At 43.4% G+C, this 25,943-nt stretch overlaps 2 protein-coding genes across 2 annotated transcripts; both read right to left on the bottom strand.

Moving 5' to 3' along the window:
• Positions 1–174: 174 nt before the first annotated feature.
• STRADA (STE20 related adaptor alpha) lies at positions 175–12,618 on the bottom strand. The gene is made up of 13 exons (XM_059830322.1): positions 12,614–12,618; positions 12,323–12,407; positions 10,965–11,022; positions 10,064–10,092; positions 6,364–6,466; positions 5,721–5,842; positions 5,483–5,591; positions 5,243–5,366; positions 4,164–4,335; positions 3,402–3,506; positions 2,992–3,233; positions 2,266–2,308; positions 175–1,611 (listed from the first exon to the last, which is right to left on the bottom strand). Exons 2-13 carry the CDS (start codon positions 12,356–12,358, stop codon positions 1,459–1,461), a joined length of 1,296 nt encoding a protein of 431 aa, XP_059686305.1. The 5' UTR covers positions 12,359–12,407; positions 12,614–12,618; the 3' UTR covers positions 175–1,458.
• Positions 12,619–14,134: 1,516 nt separating this feature from the next.
• On the bottom strand, positions 14,135–25,703 carry CCDC47 (coiled-coil domain containing 47). The gene is made up of 13 exons (XM_059830376.1): positions 25,658–25,703; positions 23,187–23,452; positions 22,950–23,057; positions 21,393–21,567; positions 20,948–21,069; positions 20,252–20,317; positions 19,240–19,341; positions 18,249–18,359; positions 17,580–17,665; positions 16,231–16,289; positions 15,412–15,521; positions 15,071–15,238; positions 14,135–14,758 (listed from the first exon to the last, which is right to left on the bottom strand). Exons 2-13 carry the CDS (start codon positions 23,445–23,447, stop codon positions 14,678–14,680), a joined length of 1,449 nt encoding a protein of 482 aa, XP_059686359.1. The 5' UTR covers positions 23,448–23,452; positions 25,658–25,703; the 3' UTR covers positions 14,135–14,677.
• Positions 25,704–25,943: the final 240 nt, after the last annotated feature.

Below are 25,943 nucleotides of genomic sequence, written 5' to 3'. Positions count from 1 at the left end.
GCTGCTTCTTGCTTTAGTTGAAATGTATTTTTGAAACATGAAGGCAGTCACGACTAACTGTGGTGAGCTGTATGAAAGTAAGGAAATGAGCAAGCATGCACAGCCAGCCTCTGTCATCATTTGTGATCCACCCCATCATCTTGCAGAAACAGCAGACTTAAAAAAAAAAAAACTTCAGAAATACTTTATTTGTTTTGGCAAAAAACTAGAGTAACAAACTTTATCTGGGTTCAAGTACAGTTTATAAACACAAGAAGGACCTGTTGCCAGCACCACTACTCCCATCAACCACACCTACAGGACTGGATTCCCAGTGCTTTGTTAAAGAGTAGAAGACCCCCAGCCCCTCTGGTCCTTGGAAAGGTCAAACTACAAGCCTTAAATACACCCCCAAAAACAACTACCATGGAATGGGGGAGAGCTGCCACAGCAGCAGGGCACAGTCACACAGCAATGAATCAAGGGAAGCCACATGAGAAGCAAGCTTTTACCTGTCATTCTGTTGGGGAAGGCTTAAGATCAATTCTGTACATGACGTTCAAAGAGGAGTTGTGAGCAAGAGGACTTAGCATGAAAATCAACCTATTTTTCCTCTGTGCCAGGGTAAGTCACTGAGAACAAGTTGGTACAAGAATTACATGCTGTGAAAGCAGCTCAGCTAACAGGAGGCTCAACTAGATGTGCTGTGGGGATAAAAAAAAGCTGGTACATTGCACAGGCTTGCACACTTGGTTTGGTGATGCAGGCAGCCACAGGAGGAGAGGCTGGGATGCCCTGTCTGACCTGGAGTTCAGAATGCTCAGCATCAAGTGGGAGGAGTCACCTGAAAAGCTCTCAACAGAACTGGAATAAGAGAACCCAGTACTGAGGAGGAATGCCCAATGCAGTGAATGTGCCTGGAACAGAATCTGGTCATCTTTGATCTCCCATTTTCCATCCCAAAGCAGTGACTAAATTTAAGACCACAATCCCTTTTTTCCCCACCCTCCAAGTTACCCTGTAACAGTAATCAGACTAGCTCTAAGAGAATGCCCAAAACTAAGAGCTGCCTGCCTCCCCTTAACTCTAAGGCACCCTTAAAAGAGAAAGAACCAGAGGGGGTAGGGAGATGCAGCCTTCAACTGTGATACAAGGAAGCCAGTGATTTTCAGAAACTCACAGAGACTAAACAGACTCCCTCAACCCATTCGAGTGATCTACCAGTGCTCAGCTGCAAGAACTGGGGCTCTGGGCACTGTGCCATCTGGAATACTCCACCGTTCCTTGGGGCTGATCCTTTTCCAGCTCAGGTCTGTCCATTTGTTCCTAGGCTATTTCCTAAGTAAAGAGGCAGCTGAAGTTCCTTCCCAAGGACCTGTAAACTCTTCTACGTGTAACATTCATCACCTTTTATGAACAGGACCAATAAATTACAATGTCCAGAAAGCTCCTCCAGAACCAGGTATAGTCCCTGTTTCTCTAGAATTCCCAGTCATCCACATCCAGCTGCTCCAGGTTCGAGACCAGCCCAAAAATGCCACTGGGATCCTGGGGCCGCGTTCCTTCAAAATTGGTGATGGGGGTGACGGGACGCAGAAGTTCAGGGAGTGCTTCAGAAGCGCGGCGCTTGATCTGCACAGAAAGGAGAGAACTCAGCTGCTGAAATGCTTCCCCACAGTTGCCCATCACAGACGAGCAGAACAATGTGTGGTTATAGACAGAAAGTAAGAACACAGTATCATCCTCCCGCCTGCACCGAGAGATGCACAGGGCTTTCACACTGCATCTTGTAACAAGAGAGTGCTTTGCATGCAGCCGTTCCAGCAGCACTTGCGTGCTATCGTCCTGATGCTCCCCTCAGTCAAGCACTGCCCCAACCCTCAGCACAGAGCAAGCCAGACAAATCATTTCAGGGACAGGAGAGCCAACCTGCCACACCGCTGTAAGCAATGCACAGGTCACCTCAGTTTGGGCTCAGTAAGGAGCAGGTTAGGACTGCCTTGCCCCAGTACTCAATAGGCTGTGGGTGAAAAACTGGCATACAGGACCAGCAGATTTACATCCTCTGTTTAGACAAGGAAGAGATGCATTGAGAACAGTCCGTCCACCTCCCAGGAGAACGTGAGGATCACCAAGCTGCACTACAATTAGTCACCAAACTAACTTAATCCTTTCAGATCACAGAAAATTCAGCAACTCGACATTCCCATCCTCAGGTTCAGTGACACAGCAAGACAACTACAGAAAAGCCCTGTGCTTTATCGGCAGATTAATTAAGTTCCTTACCTGCTTGAAAAAGGGATGATTAAGCAGAGCACCTGCGCTTGGCCTGGAGAAGGGAGTTAGAATAAAGTAAATACACAAGAAAATGTGTCAGTGTTTAAAGTCAGGTAGCAGAAAAAAGACAAGACTAGGGTCCTTTCTGCCTCTCTTAAGTTTCAGCTATAGGAGATATCCCCTTTGTAACCAGTAGCACTGTTTATTATGTTTATGTTTATTAAGTTCAACCTTCTTCTGTGCAAGTTACCTACTTGCACACCACAACATTTGGTGAAGGGAAAGTTTCTGAACAGCGTGGTATGCTAGAGAAGTTTGTGATGGCTAAAGATGACCTTACGCTCACTGCAGAGGAAAATACAGTTCTCCATCAATTCCCATCGTTATTCTCTGCTGGCTGAACAGCAGACATTGGCAGTGATGGAAACTGGGTAAACAGTCTCACAGGGACCAGAAAGTCAAGTTGTTCAGTTTATTCTCCTAACATGTAGCACCACTCTACCCCCCAAAGAAGAGTGCAAAGTAATTCTTCAGGCTCTCTTATAGAAAGTGTCTCAAAGTGTTAACACTGCTCTTGTTTTACGTACTTGGACTGCTCTTCTCAATGTATGGAGCACATCCTCACTCCACTACGCTTTTGAAAAGAAAACTCTGAATGACCTCTGCTGGCTCTCACAGTTTAATCAGCCCTAGAATAGAGCAGGTCTGCAAAGAGCAGCTTTCACCTGGCTTTACCTGAAATCAGGGTTCCGCTGGAGGCACTGCTCTACAAAGTTATGGAAGTAGGTAGAAAAGGTCCGAAGGTAAGGGTGCAGGGTTGGCTCTCCGTTGGCCGCTCTCACATTGCTAATAGCCATGCTCTCGCCCATCCCATAGTTAGCACTTGAGCGAGAGGTTTTCATAGTCAGCTCATCAGCAGGAATGGTGGTGGTGTCTAGCAGGCAGGGAACAGTTCCATTCAGCTTCTCCAAAAGCATCTGGAAGAGAAGGGGCACAGCAACATCCCACACAAAAAGACTCAACAGTTAGGATTTCTCATTCAGGTAAGGCACGGCACCCTTCTGTCTTCACAACCCACCCAGTGCAGCAAAGCAGTTCCATGTGCCAGGATAAAGGATGAGAAAGGAACAGCTTTTAAACCGTACCTGAGTAGAAGGCATGTCTTTAAATGGCACGTGGCCATTTGCCAGCTCGCAGGCTGTTATCCCTATGCTGTAAATGTCAGATTTTGCATCGTAACCTTGGAGATTCTAGATGAAAAAGAAGAGAACAATTAGCCTTGTGGACTTACATGTGACTGCATGGGCAATACCCATGAGTTGATATGCAGAACAGCAAACCCAAATGATTAGAGCAGAAATAGTAGAACCCACATATAGGCTGGTTTATTGTGGTGGTGGGTTTTTTGTTTGTTAAAACACACAGTTAAGGGCAACATTTATTTAACTGAAATCAGCTAACTAGTAGGAGTGGCTTCTACCTTTGGGTAACCGGCATCTAATGTAACACTTTGTAGGTACCTCTACAGATTCTCCCATTAGCAAAGAAACTATTTAGTCAAACAGATCAGATCAAATTCTACCCACTCGCCCTGCACCCACCCCAAATCTGTTTCCTCTCCCCTTCCTTTTCCTTGCACTCGCACACCTGCCTCTGGAGAGAAAGAAAAGACAACATTGTAACATGGGCTTCTCAGCAATTGCCCCTTTTGACAGGAATACAGGTTTCCCCTTGCTAGGGGTCACTGGTTTTAAGGTAAAAAGGATAGGAAAAAAGGACAGAGCTCATCACAAGAAAAAGCAACCCTATGGCTTTTGTCATGCCTGCCCTCCCATGCCATAAGAACTCAGAAAATTATACAGAGATACCATATACCATTAAAAACTAGCAGGTTTTTTTAAACACACCTGCTGCAAGACTTCAGGACTGAGCCAAGGCAAGACTTTGATGCTGTATTTGGGAAAGTCATGAACAACTTTGAGTCGCTGCCCATGGTTGATCATACTTAGATTACTTCGCAGGCCAGAGAGGTACACCTTCCCATCTACAGAAATCAGGATATGGCTGGCTTTAACACTCCTAAAAAAAAAAAAGTAAAAATAGTTAGGTTCTCTGCCGTCAAAGGAGTTACATTCCTTACAGCTTTCTCAGGAAGACTTAGTATGGAAGGGCACTGCAAAGGATTTAAGGCAGGCATAGGTAAGCTGAATTTCTTTTACAGTACGTACAATAAAGGTAGTAACCACTAATGATCTAGAACTTTCAGCATTTGAAATTTACTCTCGCAACAGAAGGATGTATCAGAGAAGAGAAAAATGTGCTAAGGGCTGGAGACAGTGATTTAGAAAGAGAATAAGAGAACTTGTAGTACTAACGAGAAATTCATCCTCGGTGAGCACCTATGGAAAGGATGAAAGCCTACTCTACTGGACAGCTCAATGCACAGGACAATACTTGATCAGCCTCCTACCAGGAGGCTGAGACTCCCAACGTCCATCCTGAATGTTGTGCAAAACCACTTCTACAAACACAAACAGGACTCTATTCACCCACTTTGCAGGTTCCCAGAGAATGTTTCTGTGGCAAGGAGAAATGCAGGACTAAAGGTTATGGACCCAGGACCTTCAGCAGTAACAGGGCAAATCCCCCACCACCACCACTGTCAGTCTCAATTTGCACACTGCCACTAGTATCTGAACAGAGCCTTAACAAGTCAGCCTGTCAACATGAGCTGCGGCTGTGATTTTAGATATGCAGGGGTCTTTTGAGATAAGTTTATTCCACAGTGACACTTTCACGCAGTTTAGAAAGATCAATGATATAATTTCCCACAAGCATCAAACTGGCTTGCTCTAACAGCAAAGTAATAAAAAACTTGATAACGCATTCCGCATCTCTTGAACTAGCCACTCTGCTCTAACGATGCGTAGTATTTCTGAGAACTTCCAACAGAAGGAAAATGGATCGCCTTTTTTTTTTTAAATACCTATGTACATAGCCCATGTGGTGGATGTAGTCAAGTGCTTTCAATACACCTTGAAGGATATATGCAATAGCCAGTTCACTCATTCCATCCATAAAATGGGTACAGATTAAATCTTTTGCAGAACCTAAAAAGAAACAAAACACCTCTTAACTGGTCAGAAAAGAACCAAGGATACTTCACCTTTTAAATTTCATTTCACAGAATATGACGGTCAGACGAAGGTATTCCCTCTCCACCTACCATAGGCCATAAAAGATGTCACTACCCATAGCTCGTTGTCAGCTACAAAAGTTGCTTTGTATGGCACGATGTTAGGGTGGTTGAAGAGCTTGGAGACATGAAGTTCCCCCTAAAATAAGAAAAGATATTTTGATTCAGTTTAGTAAATGCAGAAATATGAATACAGTATTGATAAGCACTGCTCTTGGGGTCTGTCCTCTCCTGAACTTGCATTATGGTATTAGTGGATTCGTGTTACCTGCAAGAACGTGACCATTTCATTCGTGCAGGCCTCCAAGTTCACTCTTCTGACTGTGACATACTCCCCTGTGGGTTTATACCTGGCCAGGTTCACAACCATCAAGTCTTCAAAGCCTCTGCCTGAAAGAGAAGGCATTAAAGCTTCAGCAATATTTATGGGACCACACACTTCTGGAGACCTCCTCCAGTCCTTGACCCTTAATTAATCTTTACACTCATTTACTGAAACTATTTTTGGCCTTGTGAAAAAGAGTAATCGTTCCATCAGATGCCACCTTCCTTGGCATGTATCCCATTGAGAGAAATCCTCCTAGCCAGTAATATTATCCTGTCTTTCAAGTTCAGAACTGAGGTAGAAATAAAATTATTAGGCCACAGCCTCACCAAGGACAGGGACAGGTTTCAGATGGCTTCTGCTGACTTTGTACTTCACTCAATATCGTTAACCCACCACATGCCTCTTTCAGTTGAAAGCCTTTAGGACTGGCATCTCATTTTTTGTTGAGGTGATTTTAAAATCAAAGAGGACAGGCTTCTAATATCAAAAATAAAGAATCAATCAACAAAAGGCCAACAAATCTGCAGAAGTTATTTTCTTTGCAAAGCAGACTTCCGATCCTTCAGCCCACTAGTAGTATTACCTATGATAGTGAGCAACTCATAACAGCTGCTGTCTGGTAGGAAGTTGCTCATGGTGTCCCTTTTAGGGGAAGAAGCTATCGACTCGGAGCTCGCCTCATTTGTCTGGGGGAAAAAAAAAAAATCAAGTCAGGTCAAAAGAAATAAAGATCACATGCTAAAAAAATTATCTGCTCCTTCTATTATCATACAACTCAAAATAATAAGACAGTACTGAATATAGAGAAGAGAATTTAATTGCTGTTAAATGAATTTTAAATAGTTATTTATCAACTGAAATCCAGGAGATGCCTCATTTCAGAAGATCCAGATATCTGTGTTTCAAAACATGTCACTGTAAGAGGCAGGTTCTTAATTACTGTACGCTAGAATTTCTTTAGGAGTATTTGGGTAAAGCCAATTACTATTCCCCAGGACAGCTTAAGCACTGTTTTATAGTAACTACCTTTCTCCCATGAATTACAAACTTCTGTGCCACCATCCTGTTGCCTGAGCAAAGGCCAAAGGAAAGCTTGTTTATAGCACCTCTCCGCACTGTGGCAGTCAGCATTCCTGTCTGATGCTGGGGCTTCTGGTTTTCAGCTGCTCATCTGTGATAAGACCAGCGCAGCTGAAGCTGCTTAGTTGAATGGTAGAAGTGATGAACCAACTTAGCCCAAGATATGAAGATCAGACACACATGAAAAGAGAAGCTCCAAATGAAAGCAAAAACTTAACTGCAAAGCATTAGTGCTTACAGGAGGAAAAAAAAGAAAAGAAAAGAAAAAGACCCCACACCCCACAGGGAAGCAGCACTCCCAAGCCCGTCAGCTTTTCTTCACTACATCTGCCATAAAGCTATCTGCTTTATTTACATACACATAAATCTTTCCAAGCAGGATTTTGCAGAAGACAAACTTCAATGTTCTTGCAAGTTCCATTATACTTTCCAACTCACTCAAATTTCCAAAGTCACAAGGAGAGCATCCTAATGGGGAACCAAATTTATTTGGTGTCTAAGATCACATTTAGTTATCTCAAATTTCCGGCACATTAACTCCTCCTGACATTTGGAACTCCAGCTCATTTTTTCCACCTCATTCTTCATCAACTGCAAATGCCCTTTATCAGACCTTTTCTCATGGTACACGAAGCAGAAGAGGCTTGTGCATTTTCCTAGAGTGACAGCAAATACTCTTTTTTCCATCACTGAAAGATGGAAACACCACAGTGACAGCTGAAAAATGAGGAACTTGCTGTTCTACACTCAGTTCAGGGTAAAGGTAGTGCAATGAGCACAGACATGAATTTGCCGTAAATTACCTTTGAGTCCCTAAGTATACTTTGGGAGTAAACCAATAGTCACGCTTCCCCAGTTCCACCTTTTCAACTGACTTTGAACAGCACACATTTTACCTTTCTCTGCCTACCTTTAAAATAGTTATATTTTTCAGTTAAGGGAAAAGGCAAAACTTAAGATTTGTGAACAGTGCTATGGTGTAATTTCAGCTCAAACAACTCTGGCACAGCAACTCACTCCTGTTTCAGGATAGCTAACCCCTGAGATCTCAGCAGTCCCAAATCCTTTTCTTCTAGTCCTAACACTACACAGAGCTGTTCCTTGGCTGAGAGAACAGGCAGCAACTTTCCACTCACAATTTCAAACTTCTGTTAAAAATGCCTGTCAATTCTGATCTCAGTTGTATCATTCATTACTTCTTCCAGCAATTTCACAGTCCTGTCAACAGCAAGATTGCCAGGAGAGACACACAGGCAGATGGAAACCTCTGAAGCAGAAAGGCACCACCAAGGAAATGAAAGCAGGAGGCTCTGATAAGCAGCGTTATGGAGCAATGACAGCTGGTGAAACACTGAGCAATATGTAAGTGGTTTGCTTTAATAAAGTCCACTCTAGATATAGCATAAGCCAACAAAACAGATGCAAAAAAATTAAATTTAATATTATTAATGGTGTAGGCTGTTTCAACAGTAATGGAAAAATACTGTAAATTCCCTTTTTAAAAGTCTTCCAGTACATCAGAGGTCTTCACTCACCTCTCTTCATGTTAGCAGTGACCAGTAACTGAGAGTTAATGCAAAAGGAGCTCTACCAGAAATTTATCAACATCATACAAGAGTTTTAAAAAGAAAAAGTTAAACTGAAATGTCATTTATGAAATACTGCAAAAAAGCTCCTCAGTGGTTTCACACAGGACAACTTTTGGTGTATGGTCAAAAGCAAAAGCAGCTGCAAAATGAAGTTACATATGACTAGCTTTATGGCGTGACATTCATTAAGAGCTAGCTTTCCGGTTTGTTGATCCGATTTTAATTTGAGATACATTTAAGGAAATTAATCTTTGAAAGGCAACTACTGTTATAAATGCCATAAGAAAATCAGTTATGTGCTGCTAGCAAGGATCTGCATTTGCCAAAGGACGTTCATCTGAATTAGGAAGAGGGAATGTCGTTTTTGTTCTGCTGCCCTCCTCTCCACCTCCTCATTCCCTCACTCACTTTCAGCACGAGCAACAAAAATCTTCCTCCCATCCCTCTCCCCAAATTATTTACCTTTTTCTACAGCCCTGCTGGAATAAGTAAGCTTTTATTTAGATGTAAAAATCAAAATAAGAGTCAGCAATACTACTGCAGAGGCAACCAAACCCCAAGTGAATACTTTAACAAAAACAAAACAGATGCTAATCTCAATTTGCCTCCAGTCCAGCATATGTGTAACACTCAGCAATTTAAAAAAGGTGTGAATTTACTTGACTTTATACAAAACTTTCCATGTACATCTCGTATTTTCAGCTTTGTGCCAGTAAATTACAGACACCAGCACAAAAATCAATTATAAGCAGCTTGAACTGACACAGTTATAATCAAATCACACTTAATTCATGTTTGTAATTAGCTTAAACTGTAGCAATACCTGCACACAGCAATGTTTCAATGTGGTGTGGGCAGGTGGGAAATCATTTAGACAAATATATTCTATCATCAGTTGTGTTGAGCATTGTTCATTATGAACCAGATAGTGTGCAAACAGGGCCTGCAGAACAAAAAGCATCAAGGTAAAGTTGTCAACTGCCACATTTTGGCTGTACGTTTTTAAACAGACATTCCGTGTCCGCAATTGATTTTAGTTTTTAAGAGGCAAAGCTCCCTAAAGATGCACGGAATTGGCTCTGAAGACAACCAGACAACAGGAGGTAAGGTCACCTTAAACTGAAAATTACATGATGCCCGGGTTTAATGTTGGAGCCTCTGTTGTGGCGGCTCTACAGGGAAGAGAGAAAGGAAATCAGAATCAATGAGTTCAGAAGGGAACACTGGTTTGGAATGGCCAACACAAAATTTTTGGGGCCTAGTTTTCAGAAGTCCCATAAACTAACCTCTTCCTTTTATTCTAAGAGAGTTACAAGAGATTAGCATCTCTGAAGAATCAGATCTAAACCATCTTAAAAAAGAGACCCCTGGGGAGCTGGGAGATGACAACACAAATTCAAATCCAAGAGATTCAGTTTAAAGGTTTGCCTTGTCACATATAGTTTGAAAACCACACACCAAAATCTCCACTCCAGGGTGAAACCTGTTTCCACACTTGTAGAGCTAAATACAGAGATGAAATATATAACTAAGATAAAAAGAAAAATCAAACTTCCACAAGGAATAATCTCCATGCAATGAACCACAGCACCACAGCCTGCAAAAGCCACTTACTTTTCTCCGAGAGTCACCCGGAGGCTGCTCTGGAGTGAAGAAATTAATTGTTCACCATGTTGTGTTCAACAGATACCCATTAAAAATATAGTTGGAAAACTGAGTAAATAACCCTGCATGATACTTTCTGATACCAAATATATACAATTTTTTTTTTTTTTAGACAAAGACATTTAATTTACACATAAGGTTGCAGCCCTAAAAATAATCAAATTGTAGTACAAGTATGGGAATTAGAGTTTCAAATAGTGCTACTGTTCATATATTCAGCATAAATGTAAGGTGACTTTTTTTTTATTATACCTCTTAAACACATTCAAAAATGACGTATCTACTTCGCTTAAATACAGAAGAAACTCTCTAAAGTTTATTTAAAGTAGCAAAAATTCTTCCACTTCACCTGGAAGCTCAAGATCTAGATATCTTTCCTATGCTCTGATCACCTTCTACATCACTGATCAAGAATTCTGCATCCTAGCAGGAATTTTGCTCGTTATGCACAAAGCAGAACAGAAAGCAATCAGCTCTCCTGCAGGCAGACTGCGGAGCTATCAGCAGAGTTTCAAAATCCATTTTTACTTGGAAAATTATAATTAACCTTCCCAAACACCAACTCTATCTTTTGCATAGGAAAAAAGTGGTTATGCTAAGAAATACAGAATGCAGAGTCTGAAAATAGTACTGCCATCAACATGAAATTGATTTCCAAATAACTTGCTAGATCTTGGACACTTCCATATTAACTTTATATTGTTAGCCAGCTTGAATAACCAGATCTGGTGCTACAACCAGATTGATTCATCTCTTTTACTATTAAGATACATATTTACAACCAAATGAACAGATCTTACGGCTAAAATAAAACATTTTAAGAATGTCATCTAACGAGAGGAAAACTTACCTCCAAACAGTTCAAACTCTCTTAAGCCCTCAACAATGAACTTTTCAGACACCCACCGCTGAAAGAAAAAAAAAAAAAAGCCCCCAAATAATTAGTTATTTCATCTAGAGACAAGTTTCTTTTCCCCCCTCCTCCCAAAAACATACAAGAATCATAACACTTCAAGGATTCTAATGTGGTCTGAATCTGATCAGCTGCAGCATCAGAGTTACACCCTTACTTTGGACAAGGATATTCTCTTCTTGTGCCACTACGGTGGCATGCACCCAGCAACCACACAGGTGCTACTGCTTTTCCTGACCCACATGCACTTGCAATGAAGTTAACATAATTTTACATCATTCAAACAAGAACCGTTACACATGCACATACAGCAAAGACGATAAGCGTGCTACAACTCCCTTATACAGGCAAACAAAAGTTAGTTGTTTGGGTGTAAGAGGTGTGAAAAAAAGCTTCACCTATGTACAACGAGGCGAGGTCTTAGAGAACTTAAATATTTTGGCTACGTATCTATTGACTGAATGCAAAATTAGAATGCAAGTATTTTAAAGCTGTTGTTCTCTTCCAGAATTCATGCTTAAAATTCACAGCAAGCATTAGGTTGTGCAGAGAAATGTTTCTACCACTCTATTCAACTCTGTGAGTCAAAGAAATACATATATATATATATATATATACACATGCACACATGTAACACACAATGGAATATGCAATTTTAGGCTTGCAGAGTGTTGACCGTGAAGTTAGCATTAAATAAAAAATCACAAACACTCCCGTTAGAATTTGTCTACTTGGTAAAATAACTGAAAGAAAACCTCATGCTGTTTAGCGCAAGGGAAGCCAGTCCTAGAAAGCACCAACGAGTCTTTAGGTGACAATGACTCAAAACTTGCGTATAACAATACCATTAAGGCATTAAAAGTGGTTTTCTCGCATGAAACTTCCTCGCTTAAAAATACAGAATTAACCAAAGCTGTTGTGTTTAGCTTTCCAAGCTAAGTTAAATTTAGGAAAGGAAAAAAACCCACAACAAACTGTCGGTGGTGCGACACAGGTGAGGCGGTTACTTCTTAAAGAAAGGTACGAAATCGTCAGTATTACCGCACTTTTTCTGACTTGCGACGCCGGTTACAAAGCCCTCGCACCGCACCCAAAGGAGACACGGCTGCGCGCACCATAAACACCCCAGCGCAGGGGTTTTCCCTAGCACCCTGCCCCGTAACCAGCACGGTTTAACGGGACTCGACGGTGCTTTCCAGGAGGCCGGCCCCGCCGCGGCTCCTCCGCACACGCGCAAGGCAGGCTCTACCGACACGCCGGCGTCTGAGGGAGGCTGGAAGGTGTTCAACACTCACCCTAATCCGTTCGGGTTTACTTACAAGAAAAGACATGGAATCCGCGTTTGTGTTACCACACGCAGCTCCTGAAAGGACGGACAACCTGCAGCACGAGAGCGGGTCACCCCCTCACGCCCCACCCCGGCACCGAGCGCCGCGCTGCGCCGGGCAGCGCTCCCCCGGCGCCCGGCAGCCCCAGGCCGGGAGGGCCCTGCCGGAGCGCGGCCGACCGGTGAGCACGGCCGACCGGTGAGCACGGCCCGGGCCCCGCCGGGCAGCGACCTCCCCCCGCGCCCCTCGGCCCCTCACCCGCTCCTCAGGCTGCGGCCGCCGCTTACCGGCAGGAGACGCTGCGCGTGTGACGCCAGCACGCCACCACGTGATGCGGCCGCTCGCCTGTCGCGGCGCGTGCGTGACGTCGGCTCGCAGGCTCCCGCGCGCACGAGCGGCGGGAAGGAGCCGGCGCCATGTTGGCTCCCTCAGAAAGCGGCCGAGGCTTCGCCCCCGCCGCCCGGCCAGCCGCTCCTCGGGCACGGGGGAAGGCGCCCTGCCCGCCCCCGGGGCTGCTGCCGTGCCTGCACGGCCCCGTCCTCAAACGCAGGGGGAAAACCCGCCCTCTCCACCCACCCTGGCCCGCACAGCGGGAGAGACACCTTCCTTCCTCGGGCTACGGGCCCTCTCCCCCAGCAACCACCGCCCTCACAGGGAGCAGCTCCCGGGTGGAAAGAATCACTTCCACCAGCATTGCAGCAGAGACTACTCCGTGTTTAAAACCTACGCTAAAACCTACCCAGGTCAAATGAGGCTTCAAGAGTTTACGAGATGAAAGGAACACAGAGTCCAGCCAAGTAAAGTAGGCAGGGGGAGTGTTTCAATTATATTTTACTCTTCATTAGATTGTTCATTTGAATGTTCATATTACAAAATTAGCTGCCATGGCCCACAACTGTATGGGACTTCAGGAAAGCTGTCCGCTTAATCAAAGAGCACAAACTAGTATTTCCTTTCAAGAACTTTGTGAAACAATACCATATTAATCTTTAAAGCTAAATAGCGCTAAAATTTCACATAATCTACATTAGTTTTGGTTTTAAATAATTTTACCAACCATTATAAAATTAACGTATTTGCATGTATCAGGTTACAGACATTTGCATTTAAATCAGTGTGAAGTATCCCATGCTGGAACAAGAAGTTTAAGCAATCGCTGTTTCAAACAGCAGCTCATTCTTATTGCCTCAGAACCAGGTTTGCACAAAGTACTGAACAAGAAAATGCAATACATTGTTTCCCCACAAAACTGTTAAAACTCTGTTACAAGCAACAATAAAATGCCTTCTAGACAAGGAAGCATTTATAAAATGCAGAGCTCTCTCAGTTAGCGAAGTGCTTGCACAGCGGCATTCACTTCATTCTCCCCATTTATTTCAAAAACCTGAAGTGATCATTTACCAGATGAAGAGGATACATGTCCTCTGAAACGTTTTTACTTCCTTGGGGAAACTGGCAATTGCAGATACTTCACTGAATCTAGTTTCTGGCTGAAGTGAACTAGGCAGCAGCTGCTGAGATCAGGAGAAAAGTTTTTGAGGCAAACTTGTACAGTTAAAATATTCAAGGAAAGCTAGTTGAAGCTGCTAACTCACCATGCGCTCACTCCTGAAGAAACACCACGCTGACATTACAGACTTCACATTGTATTAAGCTTGCAGCATTCAAAACCACAAGTAGGAAACTTATTCCATTCCCTCATATCTAACCCATCTATATGTTTTACACATGTCAGTCATGCCCACAGGTGACCTAATACTGTTTCTGTCCCTCTTTGTAAAAAAAAAAAAAAAAAAAAAAAAAAAAATCACTTCTATTCTACTGGGCTTAAATCCCTGAAGAATCCATACTGTGTATGGAAGGCTCTAAGTTTTGTGCCTTTACAAGCTTGATGCAAATAAATGCACAGTAAATGCTTATTGTGCAGTTTTCCTCCCCTTAAGTTCTTCCCCCTTCCCTCCCAATAACTAAAACCAAAGTTTAAAACCAAAGCATGAATATGTTACCAGCACACACGGACAGGTTTACAATCTTCTGGTTTTAAAGAACAAATGACAAAGAGCATTCAAGAATATTGCATTTTTTTTTTAAACAGACAAGTAGCAAAAATTTATACCACCTGGAATAAAACTGCCGAGACAAAGCTCTCTACATACACCTGCATGTTGCTGTAATACTTCAATAGGTAACACCAATGCAAGGAACATTTCTCTTAATGGCTACTAGTGTTCAAAGAAGTGTAGGATTATGGAGTTAAGTAGGTCTTCGTACCCTGTGAATTAAAATTCCGCAGGTGGCACTGAGACGCTTTTCACAATGGAGTCACATTGCTTTCACTTTGATTTGCTTCATCTTCATCTGCTTCTTCTCAAGTTTCTTCTGCTCACGCCGCAAAGCAGCTTCCTGTAGGCAAGGACAGAGAGGTCTGAATGAACATCAGTGATCTCTTCAAAAAGCAAGCTGATCGTTTCAGAAGAGCCAAACAAAAAAGACCTCCAGTGCTTGGGTTCACATCTCTAACCACGTGAGCTGGCTCCTCACTGGGAGCTTTTGCATGTTTCAGAAAGCAACAGCATATACCCTGAAAGTTGTCTGCTTTCCAGCAAACAAGAAATCAAAGTCGGCCGTTGCTAGTATACCTACAGGCAGCCCTGGAGTTATCATAGGAGAAATTTGGCAGTCGCTTCTAACAATCTGAAAATCCATCTCACCCACCTCCAGCCGACGCTGTTTTTCAGGATCCTCTTCGTTCATGATTCGCTCCTTCTCTGCCCGTTTTTTCTCTTCTCGACGGGACTGGGCAGCCTCCTGTCTTTGCACGTGAGTCAGTTTAAGGAAGTTCTCTTCCACGCGAGCCCTGTTCTTGTCAGCTTTTTGTTTACCCTTTTCACAGAGAAAAGCAAATGCAGTTAATACGCATTTCCCCAGGAGCAGGACACGTATCTCTGGTAGTCATATTAGAAACATAAGGCTCCCAATCTTAAGATTAAGGATCCAATGGTAATGGTTGCCACTTCATACAATATTCAGAAAACAGAAAAATACACACTACTTACTTCTCTGTTCAGACGGAACTTCTTTGCTTTGTCAATAGAGTAGATAACCATGCTCATCAGAGGCAGCAAAGACTCCATGTCCTTTGGGGAAGTGTTGCCTGAACCAGGCACTGAAATAAAGAGTTTCTTGTTAATTCAGAGGCTGGCAGGATTTTTCTACTTGCTGTAACACTCATTCCTTACTGCTCACACCATTCATGAAAGAAAAATGTTTTTATCCTCCTCTGTAGGAAGGATGTAACTAACTAAAAGAGGTGTTTAGCTTTGGAGATCGCATTTAGATTCCTCGCACGGTGACAGGCACATTTCCCCCCCACAATCTTTCTTAGTTTTATTAGTACACAATACAAACATAAGGGTTGAATTCAGGCTCTGACATTAGCTTCACTTGGAGCTATGGCCTTGAATTTTGAAGAGAACTATGGGCCTTTTCTAGAATAGGCTCCCAACAGGCTGCTTTTATTTCAAACCAGGGTTAACCAGGTAACCGTGCAAGCTCAGACTGCAAGGCGTGTGGCTTAAAAACAAGCCATCTTCCAATGGTGACCTAATACAACCCCCAGCAGAGGTATGAGTCTGAACTAAGATCAGTAATAGCAAGATTGAGTATCCTATTATCATGACAATATGCCGCTCAGTCCCCAGTGTTACTACTGCCTTCTGTTTCCTGGTTAACCAATCAATGATCCTGTTAATGCACTGAAGTAATTTGTCATGTATTGTCTTCCATAGATGACAGAACTTGAGCATGTGACTTGCACAAATAAAGCACAACACTCCCTCAGAGACACATACACACATGTATACCAGTTCTCTTACCGTTAAATGTAAACAAAAGTGTCTTTTTAGTTTCGGGCAGTTTTGTAAGCTGACCCTCCCTGGTAGGAAAGAAAAAAGTGGCTGGAATGAGTGAAGAAAAATACAGGCATACAAAATACCTAACGTTGTTAGGGAGAACCTCGTCAAGAGCCAAGAGACACTCGCAAACTACTTGAATAAAATAAACAAGATTAAAAGCCTGGCTGTAACCCAAATTCAAGTTTCAAACTGTTCAGACTCCTGAAGTGTTTTAGTCAAAAACATGCAGTGAAAAGGCATTAATGTAAAATCGTACTAACAGCACCATCCAGTCTGATTGTCAGAGGTCATCTGAGCTCTGGCATCTGAGCCCTAAGAAGGCTTGTATATTTTTCATGATGTTCAGTTTTACATATGCCATGTTGTTTATACTTCTACAGATCTGATCAGTTAGAAAAAAAAAAAACCACAAATATTTTCTAAAGAATTCAAGGCTTCACTACCCAAAACCCCACAGTATTCTAATGTACGAAAGTCAGACCTACGTCTCACGGATCCTCCAAAGCCTAGCAATTTCAGTACAAGGTACACATACTGCTGTCTTATAATTAAATCAAAGTACGTTCCTTTTTTTGGAGGGCAGTTTAAAGTTTTGAGATGGATCATTTATTTATATGCCTGTGAGCATAATACAGCCTTGCAAAAGCCTACATGGTAATTCAGAGAACATAAATCACCCACCACTTGGCAATTCTGAAGCAGCAGCTAAAAGCACCTCAAGATTAGGAGGCTTAGAGAAACAGAAGAGATAATGCATCAGTGTTTATCTGAAGCACAGCTGAGAATCAACCTGAACAAAAGTACCCAAGCGATGGATTCAACAGCAGAATGTTTAACCATGTGAGCTAGGGAAGGGCAAGCAGCCTTGATGGTTGTTTTACACCGCACACTTTGCTTAAACCTAGTTCTCAATGCATTCAAATAGCATCCGAGTTAACGTGTTGAGTTTTCCTCCTGCAGTGTTATTTCTTGGCCCTTAAACTCTAACGTGCCGTATACCTTTAGTGGGATTCCTCAGTTGATTTCCATGCAGTTGTGTACACTGTAGCTGCCAGGCCTTATCTGAAATTTGTAGCTGACCAAACTATAGCATAACCAGCACACAAAAATAAATATTAAGGCAATACAGCACCTTGATCTTCTGAACTAATGCAGCATTTGGAAGCATTGGGTGTGTATTTATCCACCTGTTTCACCTTTGCTCCCAAATTCTCTTTGTGTGCATTCCAGCAGGCTTCACACTGCAAACAAGTTTGTCGGCCTCTATTTTGCTTAGTGTTACAACAGCTACTGGGAGGAGTTATACGTACTCTTGCATAAGTTTTGGACCGGAGAACTGGTCCGAGAATTGGACGGACTCAATCTTGTCAGCATAGTGCGTGAGGAAATGTATCATCTAAAAGAGAAACTGGGGTTAGTTCTTCTCAACACCAATCCATCTGCAGCCTACCCGCTCCACATGGGTTTGCCAAAGTGTCCATGTATCACACAGAAAATTGCTGTGCTCAGCTTGCCACAATGACACTGAAATTGAAACTGTCAATTTTTGTTAGCTTTTGCTAGAATGGGCCTCAATGCATGGAATTAACATGAGCAACTCGGGTATTAGATATCTAACTCTCATTTGGGATTTTCCAATTCATTTGATAACATGTCAACTTTGAGGACCTGCAGACACACCATCAACACTCTCCTTCGAACTGGCTGTTGAAGCTAACTTCCAGACTTTGAAAGGCAGTTTTAAGTCTGCAGTTCATGTTAGACTAACAGTTGCTATGTAAAAGGAATAAAGACGTGAGAATTGCATCGTTCTTCCAGCCTTGAAGCTTCCTTAGGGTCTTGATTTCTCTAGATCTCACTAGGGCTATTTGGCTCTCCTGTTGTGATGTTCACAGGAGATAAAGATTACAAGTTTTTTTGCATGGGTTGTAAGTGCCAGGGTTACCAAGGAAGATTTGTATTAACTCATTCAAGATTACCTTAGCGTCCATCATTCCCTCTGTGACCTCCCCCATCTCCGACAAGATAGCCAGCGAATCTGGAAGCCCATATTTTGCACCAGACTTAGGTTTATCACTGCAGAACTCACTCTGTTTCAAAGAGAACAAGGGGCAAGAAATAAAAATAAACACAAGGTTGTAAGTTATCTTATCAGACTGAACTGTTCCAGCACAGTGGGACCCCTAAAAGTACCTGATAAGAAACAATAACAATACGCTAACTCAGTCACCTAGTCTGGCTGGGGACATTTAGAACATAAAGTTAAGCTTGCAGTATCAATAGTGTAAGTTAGTATTTCCCTTCAGTAGGGAGTACTTTAAGGAAAAAGTTAAAACAATTGTAATACATCCATGCTGGAATGCTCAAAGTGGATTAAGGCATTTTGCCTACATTGTTTGATAACGGAACAAAAACAACTGGCATTCTACCAACCACACTTTAGTGCTGTTACTTGAGACAAGTCATGAGAGAAAAGATTTGCAAACCACTGCTTGTTATCACTGGATTCTTTGCAAGCTTCAGGGCTTGAACACATGGAAAGTTTTAATTTCAGATCACACACAAGCAGATGACTTAGACCCAAACTTGCTGCATCATGTATCACTAAGTTTACTTTTCAATCCTTGAAAAAGTCACTTGTGCAAATTAAATGAGGTGAAGTGACACTCGCGTGTATCCTGAGAATATACTTCAGCTTCCTCCTAAATGAACTATACACCAAAAGGAAGATGTAAGCTGCTCCCGATTGCCTCTCTTCCCACAGTTCTGACAGCAGCTGGCTAGCACGTCAGATGTTTGATGGCATTAGACTTTCCTCCATTAGATTAAAATGTCTTTTCCCCACACACTAATTTCAACAGGTCAGTCACAAGTTTTCAGCTGTTCCCAAGAAAATAAGCGATCTACAGATCACAGGTTTTTATATCCCGTTATTTATCATGTTAGTATCCGCAGTGTGAACATACATACCAGGTCCTGCATCTCTTTCTGAAGTCGCACCAGTGCTTTTCTCGTTCCAACAGCAAACACATAGGTGTCCATATCTTCATCATTCATTGTTACTTTTATTTGCTGTAGGACAGAATGTTATTAGCCTTGATCAGATTTATACGATATACTCTGCCTTCAGACTGCTGGCCAAATGGAGACCTATGTCTTCTATGACTTCAATGTTTGTCTGACACTTTGATTCATAAGAACAAAGACTAAGTGAGGCCATACACAGCTAAGATAAAGCTTGTTGATTTAAAGCTTCTCCGTTTGTTTTAAGGTAAAGGTACCTTTTTAGTTTTATTGAGTACTCAATTCAGTATTCTGGTGTAACGCTACAGTATAATGACAGTGACTAGAACAGCAGAGTTGTAAGACTTACTTGCAGTACAGATACCCGTGGCTTATGAGCAACTGCCCTCATCTAAATTAAATATTTTTAATAGATATAAATAAATATAATTATAGATACATTGAAAGAGTATTCACAGTGCACACAGCCACTGTTCTTCCAAAATGTAACCTCTCTTGGCATTTATGTGGTTAGAGATTCCCCTCATCTCCAAGAGCAAGGGCCAGGCAAAAAGTAACATTACAGGATATAATATCCAGGCCAGCATATGCATTAAGCAACTCTGTTCAGGCAGACTGAACAGACAGAAGAACAATCGTCAAGTATTTCAGATCGTAAAACCACTTTTTATCAAGATGAGGTCTTGAAGCATAATAGACTGTTCACAAAACACTCAAACAATAAAACCCATAGATAAAACAATTTCCAGTCATCAGCAGTTTGCATTTCACAGGCTGAAAAGAAATATGAATTATGCTTTCAGACTGCTTCAACGGTTACTAAACTGGAAGATACAGAATACTATAGAAAGACACCTAGCAGTTCACTTGCGTGTCGTAAGAACAATCAAAAGCAGCAGAGCAGAACCAAAGGAATGCAATGATTTATCACAGCTAATCTAAAGGGCTGAGTACATACCACTTGGTCAGAAGCCGGCCTCATCATGCGCGCAAGAACATTCAGCAGGTCTTGTCTCTTGAGAAACTAAAAACACAAGTTTATAAACACAGAAGAAGATACCTAAATATACCTTGAGTGCAGCGCTTCATTGGCAGATAGCAGCGGAGCTCAAGGAAAAAGAGGACAGTTACAAGTAGGTGTTTTTAATAGAATAATTTAGCTTTGGAAGTCACCTATGCTGCTCAAAAGCAGGCCTACTTTCTGCATTAGACGAGTTTCTCAGGGCCTTGTACCCTCAAGTTATGAGCTGAACCAATGTGTGGGGCTGTTCCATCCCAGGTACAGGACTCTGTATTCGTCTGTTGTACTTCATTGGAATTCATGTTGGGACATTCCTCCAAAACACTAAAGTCCCTCTGAATGGCAGCTGGGCTCTTCAGCATCCAGTTACCTCTGTTCACGCTATACTTCTGGTTTCTATACTCTTTCTGTAAGCATTCACTCTTACCCACTTTGATGGCCAGAACACAGGCCCGTACGGATCTTTAGTCTGACCAGTCTTCCCTTCGTGTGTGCATATTTCAGAATCCTGCCTCTGAATGTGAGCAAGAGTGTCAAGCTAGGACTCCTTGTTGCTCATACTGGAATGGAAAAACCTCTAGAATCTGAAAAATGGTGACAGGAAAACAGTGCTACAAACCCACTCATCCTTACCTTTAGCTGGATGAGCATTCCTTCACAGCACACCCTTCCAGAGCACCACAAGTTATATATGTGTTCATTTTCTTGATTTAGTTTCCCAGTGCTTGTAGCTTCTTTATTAGTGCCATCATCCCCTGAAGAAAACAACAGTGAAAGAGAACTGCAGTCTAAAAATCACTAATTTAAAACACCAAAGTTCATCAGCAGACTTAGAGCTCAGTTGTTGCTGGATTACTTCAGTATCACCATGATGTTTCTGAAGAATTTATACCACAAGACCATAATCTAATTTCAGCTCTGGAAGACTGGCACACTATTTGTCTACACACAGAGCTGTCATCAGTGCTATCTTGCATCTGCATAGAAAAGGTTACTCTTCTCTATAGCCTACATGCAGATCTAAAGCCAGCTTTATTCAAATAAACTAAAAATGCATCCTAGTCATTATGGAACTCACCAACAAGAGCAAAGTTACTTTCTAGCAGCTCCCTGTGAGTATTGAACCATGCATGAGCCAGACGGTTGTTTTTGTTCTTCCCAATGATGTAATTCATGATGTAAGCAAGAAGACCTGTTACCATCAGGATCTCCATGTAGTAACTCTCCCAGCTGTTTTGAAGGTGAGCAGGGACCTATGGCAAGTGAATGGAGACGGTCTTTTACATACTGAATGAGCAGATTCCATATACACAAACAATTTGGAAAACACGGAGTACTGGAGAAGCTTCATCCCAATCACAGCAATAAGCTTCACAAAGGCGACAGAACAGAGCTAAGCCTGCATAATTCATTTGGCTCTACTGGGACACAGTAATCATACAGGAAACAACTGATAATAGCATTCCCAAAATACCTGGCTAATACAAACAAAATACTTCTCTCTTCCAAGTGAGCCTATGCTAGCATGTATCCCTCGGAGAAGTCAACAGCCCAGCATTTCAATCCACTGATTATTTAAGCTTGATGCCCTGCCCATCACAGCATTATCTGATCATCGTGTAACTTCTGTTGAAATCTAAAGTAATACCCAATGTCCACGAGCATTTTCAGGATGCCACCAAGAGCCACAGGCTGTGCAGGGAAGCCTGCCTGACCTTGCAATCTTCAGAGTAAAATTAGCCCTTCTGCTATCACTGTATCACCCTTCAGTCATAAAAGTACCCAAACCTTAATTTTCACTACCATGGTCAGCCATAATACTTAAAAAGAGATCTCAGGGATAATAAAAATGCAGGCCTCAAGCACCTGATCATTCTGTAAAAGACTCTCTTGGGAGGCAACAAGAAGGTGATGCAGGGTGGACAGAGAGATTGGCTTCAAAAACCATCAGAGGAGTCCATTTCTAATCTGAAACTTTAGCCATAGACAAGCTAAGAATACACTATGTTTATTGTAAGCATATCATCAATGCAACCCCTTCCTTATGTGTTGACAAAGCACCCAGACATTCTGGGATGTATGGTTTTTCTCCGGATTAAATGAAGCTCACTGCTATAGCTCCGCCACTTCTCCCACATAGGCATATGGGTAAAAGAAGCTAAGTCATAAAATGCTTTGATAAAAACTATGTTTCAAAAGCTCTGTTTTAATGAAGAATTTCCTGATCTATATTCCAATTACAATTGTCAGTTTGAATACGGAATACAGCATTGATCCAAGGACAGGAGTTCTAGCAGCTTAGAAGAGAGATCAACAGACCAAAGGCACCTGCCCTGGAAGTTCTGCTTCAAGAGCTGCTATTTAAAGTAGCATAAACCAAGGCAGAAGAGCATGGAACTGGGAGCTGGCACACCTGTATCATATTCTGCTGCTATCCTGTGCATTATTTCAGGTATTTCTTGTCTCCACACTTCTTCCCATTTCTGCACTGTCTCTTGTAATTCAAATAGCAAATTATTTAGGACAAATTCTCTCTTACGTGTACGTTTGTACACCAGTGACATTATTGGCATACCGCCTTAAAAAAGCAAGCGATGAAACACCAAATAGAAAGCAGATCAACATTTATACCTACATTAACTATTGTTATGGGGTCTTTATTTTTGCTAGGACTAGCATCTGGTTTCTCTTCATAGCCTTCAAACTCCTCATCATCATACGGTTCACTCTCAGTATCACCTTCCTAAAGGACAAAATGACAAACAGCATGAAAATCCAAAGCCCAGTAAGCAAAATCCAAAAAGATAAGGTGAGAAACTAAGGTGTAGAGATACAATTAGGAAACACATAGAGGAAGGAGATGAGGCATTACCTGTACATCTGCGTCATCAAAGTCTTCCTGATTCTCATCCTGACCTTCAAGCTCTACAGTGGCTTCTTCCTCATCATCTTCTGTAGTGATGATCCTCTGAGGAGACTCTGTGACTGCATCTTCATTAACATCTTCAAATTCAGCAAAGTCATTATCATCGTATTCCATAATGTCATCTCCATCCTCAAATTCATCATACTTTGCCAAAGAAAAACTCCATGGGATGAACAGGACAACAATAAAAATATATAAATTCCTCATTTTAACTGAAAAAAAAAAAAATTGTAAAAAAAAAAAATCAAACATTGCAAAAAATCCGTATCAATTCTGTTATATTGCACCTCCAGTAATGCCCAACTTCCATGAACAATTTAAAACCACCATCAGGGTGAGACCAGAGAGAGACATAAACCCCTGCCTGATCTTGCCATCTTCTGTATAACGAAAGTGAATACTCCTACAAGAAAAAATAACTGTGAATGTGAGGTTCTAGACTCTTGCTTGCAGCAGGAGCAGCTGAGGCAGCAGCAGGTTCACACCTGGCCAAGTTCTGGAAGCAGAGACATTCCACTGTAAAACTGATTCTCCAATAGCATCTCTCAGGCAGTCAGCGTTGCCAGCTCATTTCAAAGACCACACACTGTGCCTACAGTTGTTATTAATTAGTAGTTGGACACAGTCAATCAATGAATGTGTAACAAGAGCAGTCAATCTTAAAATGCACTTAATTAATTTACTTTAAACAGCAATGCCCCAATAGCCTCTGCTAGTTTAAAAGCGCTCATCTTTGATTTTCTAGACCGCATGCTCAGAATCAGGTCCCACAGCATTGCAGCACTATTTCTGGTCAGAGATAGAGACCTTTTGTTGTAAGCTCCACAGGGAAAAAAAAAAAAAGCAGGAAGAGGATGGATATTGCACCGGTCCCCAAAACAGGGTAAACTGGGGCTCATGAGCCTGAAGCTCTGTCCCCACATCTGCCACAAACCTGCAGACAGTTTGTCAGTTCACCTTTTTTTGCCCTCAGCTTCCTATGTCTTTTCTGCGTGGTCTCAAAAACAGCCCCAGTCTCCCACTCAGACTGTACATCACCAAGAATTATACATTACCAAGGTCCCAACTAAGAGCCTCAAAAGGCAGTAGTAACCCTACTTCTGCGTTTCACGGAGGATCGGCTGCATCAGGCATAGCGGTAAGACTCATTTTACTCCCTCCCGCAACTAGATCTGAATGGGAACTTGAATGTTAATGGCATTGTTCTCTTAAAATTTGAAATAGAAACAATTTGTTTCCAAATTACACCAGCACTCCTCTGAGTACCACATGCAGGGAACCCACTGCTACAAATGACAGGGACAGCTAAAATGAACGCCTTCGTCAAAGGCTTCTCATTCTAGCAAAAACCTGAACAGAACGTGGTCCCAAGAACATTAATCAAGATGGAAAGTACAGCAAGGCAGAGCCCAGGAATTGAGCACATTGTTTGGATATGTCACAATTTTATGTGAATTTTAAACAGAGAAACAAAACAATATTTACATATGACAGAATTTGCATTCAGAGGTTAAAAACACCAGGACAACAGAGCCACCTGCTCAACCAAAACCCAACAGTTTCACAATAAGAATTTCGAGACTATTGGCATATACCCACTTTCAAAAGACCCTACAACTCCACAAAGCCTTACGCAAAATAAACTTCTGTGGCCGATTGCAGAGAGACAGCTGAACTAGAGATGGGTGAAAACCAGAACCGGCTCCTAACACAGCCTCTGTCACGCGGCAGAACGGGTTCTAAGTACAAACAACTCCTCGAAGCAGAATACGCTCTGGCAGGCCCTCCACGATCCACATGCCACCGACTTCCCCTTGCAAGAGGAGCCGCTTCATCCACCGATCTCCACACAGGCGAGAGGGAAGGGAGCGGCGCCGGGCCCGGGCAGGCCTGGCCCCACCGTGACCCGCCAGCCTGAGGCAGGGACACCCACCGCAGGTGCTGCTCGGCGTCCCGCCCTGCCGCGGAGCCCCGCGCTCCAGGCACACGCCTCCGCTCCCAGCTCCTCGCAGGGACACGAGTCAAGGTTAGCGAGGCTAAAATTAGCCCCCTGCCTCCCCACCGCCCCGGGGCGCGGGCCCCCCTCTCCTGCCCCACACGCCCGACTCCCCACAGCCCTGCCCCGCTCCCCCGTCCCACTCCCTCACCCCTGCCCCACTCCCGGCCCCAGCGGGGTGCTGGAGGCCCCAGGCCCCCCGGCACCGCTGCCAGCGCCTCCTGCCCCCGCGGGACACAGCACAGGCCCCGCACGCCCGGTGCCCTCGCTGCCAGCCCGCCCCTCTCGGGCACTACGGGGCCGAGGGCGACCGGTAATGTGGAGCAGGGGAGGGGGCGAGGCCGGGCCGGCCGCCCCGGGGGAGGCGGGAGCGGGGTGTCCCACCCGGCAGGGCGCGGGACCCGGCCCGGGGCCGCGTTACCTGAGTCACGCGGAGCCACCGCCGCCGCTTAAGGCCCGGCCCTCGCCCTCCGCTCAGCGCCCGCCACCGCGGCCGCAAGCGGCGCAGTCTGCGTGCTTTGCGTAGCGGGGGACATGCGCACTGCGGGCTGCCCGCAGCGGCCGCCCAAGCTGCGTGTACGCAGGGGGGGTGGGTGTGTACAAGCGCGGGCAGCGGGCAGGAGCGCCCCAGCCTCGCGGCTGAGGAAGCAGTCGGGCCCCGGCACCCTCTGCGCGGCCCCGGGGCTGCCGGCGAGGGCGGCCCGGGA

The sequence above is a fragment of the Gavia stellata genome, chromosome 28 (genome assembly GCF_030936135.1).
Source record: "Gavia stellata isolate bGavSte3 chromosome 28, bGavSte3.hap2, whole genome shotgun sequence".
Classification (NCBI taxonomy): domain Eukaryota; kingdom Metazoa; phylum Chordata; class Aves; order Gaviiformes; family Gaviidae; genus Gavia; species Gavia stellata.
Note: the sequence above shows the minus strand (reverse complement) of the source record. Positions and strands in the feature narration are given on the sequence as shown.